Source organism: Phoca vitulina, unplaced genomic scaffold (genome assembly GCF_004348235.1).
Source record: "Phoca vitulina isolate PV1807 unplaced genomic scaffold, GSC_HSeal_1.0 scaffold8, whole genome shotgun sequence".
NCBI classification, from domain to species: Eukaryota; Metazoa; Chordata; class Mammalia; order Carnivora; family Phocidae; genus Phoca; species Phoca vitulina.
Window position 1 is genome coordinate 6,894,168 of NW_022589711.1, and position 12,304 is coordinate 6,906,471.

The 12,304-nt window shown below is 35.0% G+C and overlaps 1 protein-coding gene across 6 annotated transcripts in view; it reads right to left on the reverse strand.

The window, feature by feature from the left end:
* Window positions 1–12,304, reverse strand: part of LOC116633737 (multidrug resistance-associated protein 1-like) — an 87,533-nt gene that overhangs the window by 54,298 nt on the left and 20,931 nt on the right. For all 6 annotated transcript variants that reach the window (XM_032406306.1, XM_032406304.1, XM_032406305.1 and 3 more), the window contains 2 exons: window positions 4,459–4,713; window positions 1,870–1,935 (listed from right to left, as the gene is read on the reverse strand). In XM_032406306.1, coding sequence (XP_032262197.1) covers window positions 1,870–1,935; window positions 4,459–4,713 — 321 coding nt within the window. The remainder of the gene's footprint in view (window positions 1–1,869; window positions 1,936–4,458; window positions 4,714–12,304) is intronic.

A 12,304-nucleotide genomic window follows, 5' to 3' on the forward strand; every position in this document is an offset into this window, starting at 1 on the left:
TGAGTCAAAATGTTTCCCTGAATTGTGGGCTTTTTTTTGCGGGGGATGGGGTAGGTGGCTGGGAGAGGAAAATCACCATCTCTCTCTAGCCTTATGTCCTTACCCACCAATAGCTTCTTCTTGAGTCAGACTTTGGCAACATCCCAGCTCTTGGCATGAACTCCATAGCAGTTTCCGTTTAGCTTAATCTTGGTACTTTTCCTGCTGGTCCAACTCTCACTTCAATCCACTCCCCATTTCTTAATAGCTACTCTCCTCTCCCTGGACTCCCAATTTCTTGGAAACTGACGGCATGGGACTTGAAGCCATTTTTGGAAAGGTGACTGGTGTTTTGAGATTGTAAATTGGAATATATATATATTCACACACATCCTCTTGGTTCTGTTTCTCTGGAGAACCCTAAAAATCTTCCACTGGCTCTGTGAACTTACACATGACCCTTAATTGCACACTTTGTTTCCTTGTTTGGATAATGAGAATGAGAAATTATTTTCTTGGGGTTCATAAGAATTATATGAGGAAACAGATATAAAGTGGTAAGTACAGTGTGTGATCCATAGAAAATGTTCACTAAATGGTAGCTATTATCATTATCAGAGAGAGGCCATGGTATCTGTTATCCTTACCCCTGGGATGCCGACCCCCCACACCTTTAAACTATGCTATACTTTCAATTTGCCTATACTTGGTCCTCTACCAGTATTCTAGTGTATTCACTGCTGGGACTGCTATTTCAAATTTTAGACTTTGCTCGTATCTTTAGGAGATGTTCTTTATTTTATCTACACTGTCCTAGTCCTACTAATAGTATAAATTTCCTTTTAAGAGTATCAATATTTAAAACCTATAAACATACATTGCTGTCCTTTTTATGAATACAGGGGTTATCAGTTAACCCACTGAGAGGTACAAGATGCATTTGGATCACATTACTTTGGGAGTGTATGACCTTATTACATAATCTCAGTTATTCAATAATTTAATCTGAGTTAAATTTCAGAGCTACTTAAGGCTATTCCTAATTTTAGATAAATAAATGATTATCAGTCTCTTTTCAGGGTATCTTTTATCTAACAATGTTTTTCACTTTAGTAATTTTCAATGTTGTGAAAGTTCTACACAGCACAATACAGCATAATTTTTATTGATTTCTAAAGTGAATCAATGTGTACATATAATGGGCATAACCTATGTTTATAGTGATAGATGCACCAGACAGAGGAAATTTCCTATGCAATTATCAATTCCAGAAGGAAATTCCATGTGGGCTTTGTAAATTTTGCCCTTTAGAAACATCTGATAAAGCATAATCCAGGTGCAACAGGATTTGAATCTCTATCATCTATCTAAAAGTTCATGAGGTTGGTTTCACTCTTTTATCATAGAGAAAATATTAATGGCATGGGGTGTAGCTTTCCTATGGAACAAATAATTTATAACATACCTTTTGCAGAATCACATTTGTATGATCATTTCTATTCCACATAAAAGAACCTGAATGATATGTCATCATTCCCCCATATAAATCTGCCTTCACACTGAAGATGATGTTATGGCCACTCTTGCCTGCTTCATTCCATCTCTTCTACCCAATCCCTTCAAACAAGTCACATTTTGTGTCTTTTGGGATATTTGTGTTCAGTTGTTGGGTGAGAAACAAAGAGAAAACACCTGCATTTTATTTGGTTTTATTTAAATACTATTTTAGCAAGAAGCATTCCTATACATCTGAAATCTGAAATACTCTGCCAAGAATGTTATATACAATTATATAATTACTTTGATATTAAGAATGATAAAAATTCATTTATTGACTAACATGGCTATATTCTAAATAGTGAAATTAAAGTCATATTCCTTGTATATTACCTTAATTCCATGTAAGATTTCATTGAGTAGTTTTATCTGTTTATCTTTGTTCTTCGTTTGGCTTTTCTATTTAAGGGGAAAAAAATGAAGGCATATTTGACAAAGGTTGTTAATAATTTAACTTACATGGCCCACAGCTATTTTTCAAAATACAGGCTATTCTCTCTATTTTATATAATATTTAGTTGAAAACCATCTTAAAATATTCATATAATATTATTCTATTGATAATGTTAAAATTAGTTATAAATAGATATTTTAAAACTTAAAAGTAGTCAGCAGAATATAAGCAAGGTGTGTATTTTACAAAATAGTAGAAAATATAATATTTATTTAGATGTAATTTGTTTAAAATTGAATAATAAAATAATATCCATCTTCTATTAAAATGGGATAAAATTCCCCAAACTCTATCAATTATTTACATATATAATACATATATATTATAAGAGAAGTATCACAGGAATAAAAATAAAGGTCTGTATATTGTAAGTACACTATCTTGAGTGTTAATACTTGTGATTAAAATGTATATTTTCAAATACTGACTCTTTTTTGGCAAATCTTATGTAATTACTGTATATTTATTCAAATATTTAACATTTATATTATTTTATACTTATCATTGCTTGCGTATTGCTTCTTTTTTTTTTTTTTTTTTTTTTAAGATTTTATTTATTTATTTGATAGAGACACAGCGAGAGAGGGAACACAATCAGGGGGAGTGGGAGAGAGAGAAGCAGGCTTCCCGCTGAGCGGGGAGCCCGATGTGGGGCTCGATCCCAGGACCCTGGGACCATGACCTGAGCCGAAGGCAGACGCTTAACGACTGAGCCACCCAGGCGCCCTTGCGTATTGCTTCTTAAGGATTTCTTCCAATAATATTGTCATAATTATGATTTAAATAATAATAAGTACAATATTTGTATATCTAACCAAGGACACATTTATAAGTTAACATCCATAATACTGTTTGTGTGATTAAAGGCATATTTTCTGCTTAGCATATTTGTACATAATATTGCAGTCTCTTTGAAAGTTTTAGGGCCCTATATTAAGGTCCCCCAAATCTATTTCCATTCCTAAATATTTGAATCTAAATTACTTAAAATACAGAATTTTTTAAAAAGCTAGTTTAAAAGTATTTATTAAAATTATAAACAAGCTTGTTATTCTAAATACTAGTGTGTTAATAATTCATAATTATTTCATAGTTATATGGTATATTCTAGCTCTCACCTTTAAAGACTAGTCATCTTTTTGGTAATTATTTGGTAATTTGAATTTTAAAAATTCAGAAAAATATAAAAGAAGGCATAAACCTTCATCACTTAAATGTATTAAAGTAATAAGTGAAAAATCTCCCCTCTTTCCATCTAATTCTACTTTACAGGTAACTTTTCTTTTTTTCCTTAAATGTAGGCTCCACGCTGGGTGTGGGGTTGAACTCACGACCCTGAGATCAAGGTCTGAGCTGAGATCAAGAGCTGACGACCTAACCGACTGAGCCACCCAGGCGCCCCTATAGGTAACTATTCTTAAAAGACTGGTGCTTTATCTCTAGATTATTTCTATGCTTATACAAGTCCATTTATATCTATATCTATATAACTCCATTTATGCCTCTCTATCACACCCACGTGCATTGGTATATTCACATTTTGAAAACTGGATTAAGGATATTTATGTACATATATGCATAATATACACATGTACATACATACATATGTCTCTTTCTTTTTTCCCCTAACATATGATTGACATATTTCCATATCCATACATAGATATTATTCCATACATAGATATTATTAATCTTTGATCCATTTAAAATAATAAAATAAGTGTCATAAGCAATACATCTGCACCTGTGTGGTTACTTTAACACGTGAAACCATTTGTCTCTCCCCTGACAGCGTGCGTGGCTTTTCAGTGCAGTGAACTGTGTCCTGTCTCTCCTTTCCTACAGCACAGCATAGTGCACACCGTCTGGTCCATGTCAGATGTCAAAAAATGTATTGATAGTAAGATGGATGACTGAATGTAAAGGAAGACTATTTACATGGATTCAGTTAAGCACTTAGTATCTACTTGCTGTATGCAGTCACGCCCTGCTCACCGTGGCCCACTCCTCAGACAAAATGAGCATACCCTTACCTCCAGGCTGTGTGCACACTGTTTCTTCTGCTTCGTAAATCTTTTTCTCAGACATCCGCATGGATTCCTCCCTTACCCTGCTGATACATTGTTTCTTTCCTGAGGACTTTACTGCCCCTGTATGTGAAATGGCCCTCTCGTTGTTACTCTATCACCCTAGCCTAAGTTATATTTCTTTGTATGCAAATTAACACCAGGCATTATGTTCTTTATTTCTTAATGCCTGTCTGCTTTAAGGAAAGCTGGAACTTACCAGTTCTCCTCACTGCTGTACTTTGGCACAGATGTCCAATCAATACTGGTTGAATGAATGAATGAATGATAAATCTGGATTATTTCCACATGTACAGAATTAACTAGATGGTTATTGTCAACTCCAGTCAGAAAATTCAGCTTCTGTTTGACATATGTAACATGAGGCAGTCTTTTTCTTACCTTCAGCTTTTTTACTCTAGTTGCAACTAAAGCATTTATTGGTATAACAAACACAAGGACTGCTACCCCGGCTAACACAGCTGGGCCCAGCTCTTGCCAAAGAAGTGCTATGGCCATCAGGATCTGAAAAGGGGCCGACCAGAGGAGATTGAGGTTTGCTGTCAAGTCCATGAGCTGCTGGGCATCCGCTGACATCAAGTTAATAACTTCCCCAGTTGAAAACCTCTTTCGAGAAACATTAGATAAAAGTAGGGCCTGAAAAAAGAGAGGCAAAATATTTAAAGAGTTCTGTAGATCATGGGGCATCTTTATTGTCAAACAATGGTAACTTTTAATATCAATTTTCAATATATATTTAGGAAAATCTAAAAGATTATTTATGTGTTAGGATTATGAAATACTGAAACTTTTAAAAATGTTTTCAGATGAAGAAAAATACAATTACTGATCAAAACACACAGTTTTAAACTTCACTGCATATTGGTAGAGAGTAACATTTGGATTCTCAAGCAAATATATTCACCAAAAGCCCTCTACAAGTTGTCGATTACAAAATTGCAAAACGAAATCTATTCTAGGGGCACCTAGCTGGCTCAGTCAGGACAGCATGTGACTCTTGATCTCCAGGTCATGAATTCAAGCCCCACATTGGGCATAGAACTCACACACACACAAAAATCTATTCTAGATTTCTAGCATTGGGGATCCCCTCTATTCGCTGGCACCCCTATAATGCTAAACCTTCTAAATTTTATCAATACAAAGTACATAAATGATCCAATAAATATCTAATGAATACTGATGCTATGTACTATGCTTGAAACTAGAAAATTTAAAAATGACACTGTCCCAATTCTCAAGAAGATTATAATTTGGTTGTGGAGTCCACCCCCCCACCCACCCACATATACCTCCCACACAGGATGATCGTAAGCATAAAAATAGTTAAGAAGGGCCATGGGAATTTAGAGAGATAAAAATACTGGAAAGGCTTCTTGGAGCAGATGGAAATGTATCTTTTCTTCCAAAGCCCAATTCTCACTTTCTGTGCACGTTATTTTAATATTTGTATATTGAATTCAATATTCCCAAGCTTAATTACTGGTAACTCTTACTAAGGTTGATCTTAGAAATTCATTTATTAAATTCTCCACCCATTTAAAATTCCCGCTGAAATGCATAAATAAATTGTCAAAGTCGTGGAGAATTGGTATGTGTACTGGAAGCCAGGCAAAAGTCCATTCATATGCCAAGAATTTAAAGGAATTTCCACTATACTGATTTAAAGACAGGATAGAGAGGTGGAACTCGCAAGAGTAAATGAGAAACTACAGGAGGCACTCAAAGTCTGTTTTCTCAATAAATGGATAATACAAAGTCCCACCCCCACCCCCCAATAAAAGGCTCGTGTGGAAAATAAGTAGTCAGGGGCTTCAGTGGACCTCTTCTAACATTCCGAAGCTTAAAGCAGGAGGGCTTCATGCAAAGGGGGAGGCCACGGGGCCCACCAGAGGGACTGCTCAGCCCTGGGAGGTTCACGAGGTGCCAGGATCCCCCAAGCTCAATGGCTACTGCAGTGTTCAATCCTCATTTAAATTTCTATGCAGTAAATTGGAAACATTTCTGTTACTGACTAGTAAGGGGGGACAGCTGTGCTGATGATAAAACAGAATGACTACTACTGCCACAAGAGAGAAAAAAGGAAAAAATACTAGTCCCTACGACAATGAAGCTTTAGCCATGTCTCCTCCAAAGGTAGCTCTTTAACCTCCTCCTGATACGTTACTGACCACCTAATGCAGCCAAGTGAAACAATGGAAATCCAAACACAGGAACTCTCATTTCATTAAGTCTCTAACATTTCTTCAGAGAGGTCCATTGATCTCTAATAGAATCCACCAGCAACTTATAATTATAAACAAATATATTTCCTCTCATACTTCTAGAAGGAAAAGATAAATAGTATTTAGGATTTATGAAAATACTAGCAGATTGAAGAGTTCAAAGTAGCTAAATTAGCCAAGGAATCAAATGAATGACCTCCTATTGGAAAAAACATATCACAAGAAACATAAAAAATATATATATCTCTGTAATCTTTATAGTGAAAGAACATGATATCCATTAAAAATGAGTAAGAATAGAAAAATTACTTCAAATTAAAAGCACAACTGTCAAATTTTTAAAAATGTAATGGAGGCACCAAAAATCCAAATGGATATTAGAACAAATGGAATTCTTAAACTATGAGTAGATATGTTCAAAAACTTTTCCCAGAAATTAGAGAAAACATATTTTTTAAAAAGATTTTATTTATTTATATGCCAGAGAGAGAGAGAGGGAGAGTACAAGCAGGGGGAGTGGCAGGCAGAGGAAGTGGGACTCGATCCCAGGACCCTGAGATCATGACCTGAGCTGAAGGTAGAACCTTAACCATCTGAGCCACCCAGGCGCCCCGAGAAAACATATTTTTAAAATGAAATGACTTTTTAAAAAGACTTAAAGCATGGAGAAATTTCAGGAAACCACACACACACACACACACACAAGATATAAATATATATTCAGGTTGTCAATTTCTTCCTGTTGATCTATAAAGAACTTCTCAAACTCAACACCCAAAAAAACAAATAATCAAGTCAAAAAATAGGCAGAAGACATGAACAGACACTTCTCCAAAGAAGACATACAAATGGCTAACAGACACATGAAAAAATGCTCAACATCATTAGTCATCAGGGAAATTCAAATCAAAACCACATTGAGATACCACCTTACACCAGTTAAAATGGTTAATAAAATGACAAGGCAAGAAACAACAAATGTAGGACAGGTTGTGGAGAAAGGGGAACCCTCTTACACTGTTGGTGGGAATGCAAGTTGGTATAGCCACTTTGGAAAACAGTGTGGAGGTTCTTCAAAAAATTAAAAATAGAGCTACCCTATGACCCAGCAATTGCATTACTGGGTATTTACCCCAAAGACACAGATGTAGTGAAAAGAAGGGCCATATGCACCCCGATGTTCATAGCAGCAATGTCCGCAACAGCCAAACTGTGGAAGGAGCTGAGATGCCCTCCAATAGACGAATGGATAAAGAAGATGTGGTCCACATATACAATGGAATATTACTCAGCCATCAGAAAGGATGAATACCCAACATGTGCATCAACATGGATGGAACTGGAGGAGATTATGCTAAGTGAAATAAGTCAAGCAGAGAAAGACAATTATCATATGGTTTCACTTATTTGTGGAACATAAGGAATAGCATGGAGGACATTAGGAGAAGGAAGGGAAAAATGAAGGGGGGATATCAGAGGGGGAGATGAACCATGAGAGACTATGGACTCCAGGAAACAAACTGAGGGTTTTAGAGGGAAGGGGGGTGGGGGGATGGGTGAGCCCGGTGATGGGTATTAAGGAGGGCACATACTGCATGGAGCACTGGGTATTATACGCAAACAATGAAACATGGAACACTACATCAAAAACTAATGATGTACTGTATGGTGAATAACATAACATAATAAAAATTTTTTAAAAAAAGACATAAATGTATACACATTTATGTATATATTACATAAACATATTAATATAAATATTAATATATTTACATTTATATTTCTTTATAAATTCAGAATAATGAATAACACAACTTCTAGAGTGGAATGCCTGGGTTCCAGGGCCAGTTACTCTGTTTCATAACTCTTTGACTATGGGGAAGTTACTCATTGTTCTGAGTTTAAGTTTCCTTATATTTTATGTATACACACACACACACACACGAGCATTATATCTACAGCTACCTCTATATCTAGAACTGATTGTATATCTATTTCTATGCACATAATAGTGCTTAAAACAGCAACAGAGTGCAACAGATATGTTAATATGTGTTTATTATATATGTATATTATGTGTTTATTATATATGTGTATTATATATACAGATAAAACATAACACAACACACACACACATATACACACACACACAAAACGCAACACATAACACAATTACTTTACAAGCAAAGAATGAGAAGAAATAATTAAAGAAAAAATTAGAAGACAATCTCTCTGAATGAAGGAAAGATTTCAAACCAAAAGCAGTTAGGAAGTAGCAGTCTAATTAGAAAACAGTATACCTCCTCTCACCATGGTGAAATTTGTAAATTCTATAATGTTAAAATTATCCTTAAAAAGAAATACTTACAAGCACCTAAACACAGAAAAATCAAAACAAAACAGGTTATCCTAAAATGGTGGGGCAAGAGGTGGGGGTTGGCAGTAACTTTACCTGTCATACCTACTATCAGAAGACAATGTTGCAATGGTTATAAAGAATGTGTGGAAAAGGTAGTTTGATATGTATTGAGTGAACCATATGTATTAATGAGTGAAGATGGTAAGCAAGGTGGAAAGCAAAATAGGGAAAAAAATGACAATAGTAGGAAAAGAGTTTAATATATATACGGAAGTTTCTGCTATGCATTTATTTAAATTTATGCTTATATGTAAGAATGTACTTAAAAACAAAATCAGATTTTTTTTTTTAAGATTTTATTTATTTATTTGAGAGAGAGAGAAAGAGCATGAGCATGAGCATGAGCAGGGGGAGGGGCAGAGGGAGAAGCAGATTCCCCGCTGAGCAAGGAGCAGGATCATGACCTGAGCAAAGGCAGGTGCTTAACGGACTGAGCCACCCACGCGCCCCCCTCAAACAGATTAAATACAAAAAAGAATCATAAAGAAATCATATAATAATGTATTTTGTCAATATGTTTGGTCATGATATATTATGAAGTAAATAACAGATTATAAAACAGTATATTACAAATATATATGTATGCAGGTAAAATAAATGTTAGGGGAAAATATATCAATGCTTATCTTTGCAATCTAGAATTATGAATGGCTGCCATTTTCTCTTTCCTACTTTATGCATTACACATATTTTCTTCAGTATACAAGAGAAAATTTTCTTTAAAAATTAATTGCTTTCAAAATATTAAGGAAAAGACTAAAGGGCACTATATAATTGGATCTTGTTCTGCATGGCATTTTTAACATCAGGAGCATTGATTTCTCTTTCAATATTTTTTTCTGCCAAATAAACTTCTACCTTTCTGTAAGGGACAAAATTCACAAGCCATGAAGGGGAATTTAGTTACCGCTTATTGCTAAATTATACAATCTAAACTGCCTCTTTGTTATATGAAACAATTTGGAAGAATACTGCAATATGACACCACAATTATACTGGATGATGCAACGTGTTCCAGAATTGTCTAGTAAAGAGTATTTAAAGAGATAAAAGAGAGAAAGCCAGAGTGAGGTAAAAAGAAAAAAAAATCAACTGTAAAATCTAAAACCGTATAAAAAGTTGGGAGTTTATAAATATTCTTCAATCAAAATGACAATTAACAAATTTTCATTTACAATTATATTTTAATCATAATCACTTTCACAAAACTCTGTTATTTTTAAATTTCATCCAATTTTGAGATTTCTTTACTACAATATTTTCTTTACCTAGTCTACACACACACACACACACACACACACACACGGCACAACTATGTGACTTATCACTTCCTGAAACTTCATTGATTTCATTTATTGAATTATACTCTAACAAGACCAAGATGAACCAGATAAGGCTCCAGCCTCAAAAACCTCTCTTACTGACTGGAAATATTTGAATTATCCCTGAACTCAATTCACTAATATCTCACTTTATCATTGGATGATGAAATCTGTTTGCAATTTCACGTTCTCCTTCTTATATATTTGTTCCTTTCTAGACTCATTGCCATGGTCCTGGTTCATATCTTTATTTCCAGAACTACTGAAATAGTTCTAAGGTACTCCTTATTTCCGACCCTATCTATTTTCATTAGTTTCTCCTGATCATCCATCTACCCTATGGCTCAAATGAGTTCCAATTTCCTCTAGAATTAAAGTCCGTTTTTACAATGTATCTTTCAAGTTTTTGAAAAAAGAGTTGCAATCCCTTCTATTTTACCATCCTACCCCTCCCCACCATCCTACTCATAAAAATACTATCTCTAGCTAAATTAATCTACTCATCATTTTCTGAGCAAGCCATGTATTCATCTGTGTACTCCCTCCCACAATATATTTCCACAGTAGAGTCTTTGCCTCGTGCAATTCATCCTTCTGACTTAAATCATGCAGTACTATGCAATACTAATCATTACATTTTTCCTGACCATCCTAGCTATAAGTCATAGAAATCACAGAATTTAGAGCTGGAAGGGTCCTAAAAATTCCTCACCCAGTGATTCTAAACCAGCAGTTACTATACTTCTAAAGAGATGTGGTGGACCTAAAGGCGGACCCTCATAACATTTATAAGAACTCATTCTTCTTCAGTTCTTTTGTACGCAAAAAAAGTATGCCAGGATTCTCTTTCTGACTCTAAGTGCAGGATTTGGATTCTGCTTCTCCTCTTCCTGACTACACTTACATGTTTTTATTTTTTTAAATGTACTAAATTTTATTAATTTTCTTGCATTTTAGAATTATCCCAATTAAGGTTAAGAACAAATCTTTAAACTACAAATATAGACAGTTTAGACACTGCACTACTGTCCAATAATGGTAGCAACTAGCTATGTGTTGTTATTAAATTTCATTAAAATTAAAAATTCACTTCCTTAGTCTTAAGAGCCACAGTTCAAGGGCTCAAGAGTCATATGTGACTAGTGGCTGCCAAACTGGATAATGTGGATATATTACTTTTGTTTAGTTAAAAAAATGTTTTAGAAGTCAGGAAGTTTTTATTGTATTTTGCTTTATTTTACTTTATTTCATTTTTTTTTTTTTTTTCAGATACCTCCTTCAACATAAAACAATACTTTGGTCTCTAACTCAAACCTGTTCTCTTTGTCAGCACCCCATGCTCCAAATCTCTCCTGTTTTTCCTACCTCCCCCCTTTTTTAAAAATTGTGACATATTTAATTGACATATATAGTTTCAGGTGTGTAACAAAATTATTCGGTATTTGTATATATTGCAAAATGATATACAATACAAAATGACATTGTCAAATGATCACCACAAGTCTAGTTAACATCCATCACTACACATAGTTACAAAAGTTTTATTTCTTGTGATTAGAACTTTTAAGATCTACTCTCTTAGCAGCTGTCAAATATACAATATGGTATTTTTTTTAAGGATTTTATTTATTTATTTGAGAGAGAGAGAGAGAGAAAGCACAAGCATGGGGAGAGGCAGAGGGAGAGAGAAAGGGAGAAGCAGACTCCCCTTCTGAGCTGAGCAGGGAGCCCGATGCGGGGCTGGATCCCAGGACCCTGGATCATGACCTGAGCTGAAGGCAGACATTTAACCGACTGAGCCACCCAAGTGCCCATCACAATACAGTATTATTAACTATAATTGCCATGCTGCACAATACATCCTCATGACATTTATTGTTTAATTAGAAGTTTTGTACCTTCTGATCACCTTTACCCATTTTTAAAATCACAAAGATTCTATTGTTTGGTGGAAGAATGCCCCCAGACTTCCCATAGTAAACCCAGGACTAACTGATGCTGCTTTTGAAGCATATCCCGTTTCTTAGTCCTCAAAAATTGTCATGGGGCCTGCACCTGTGAGCTAACAGGTAACAAAATCTGAGCTTTGAGACTCATGAACTCTTAAAGTGATCAAGTGGAATGGGGCCCATGTTTTTCCCACAAACCTTAAAAATGATATTCCTATTCCAAACTAGAGCAGTCATGTGGATGGGTCGAGAACAAGAAAGTCCTAACATCTCCCTTCCTCACCAAGAAAAGGATCTGAGACCACGTTTACC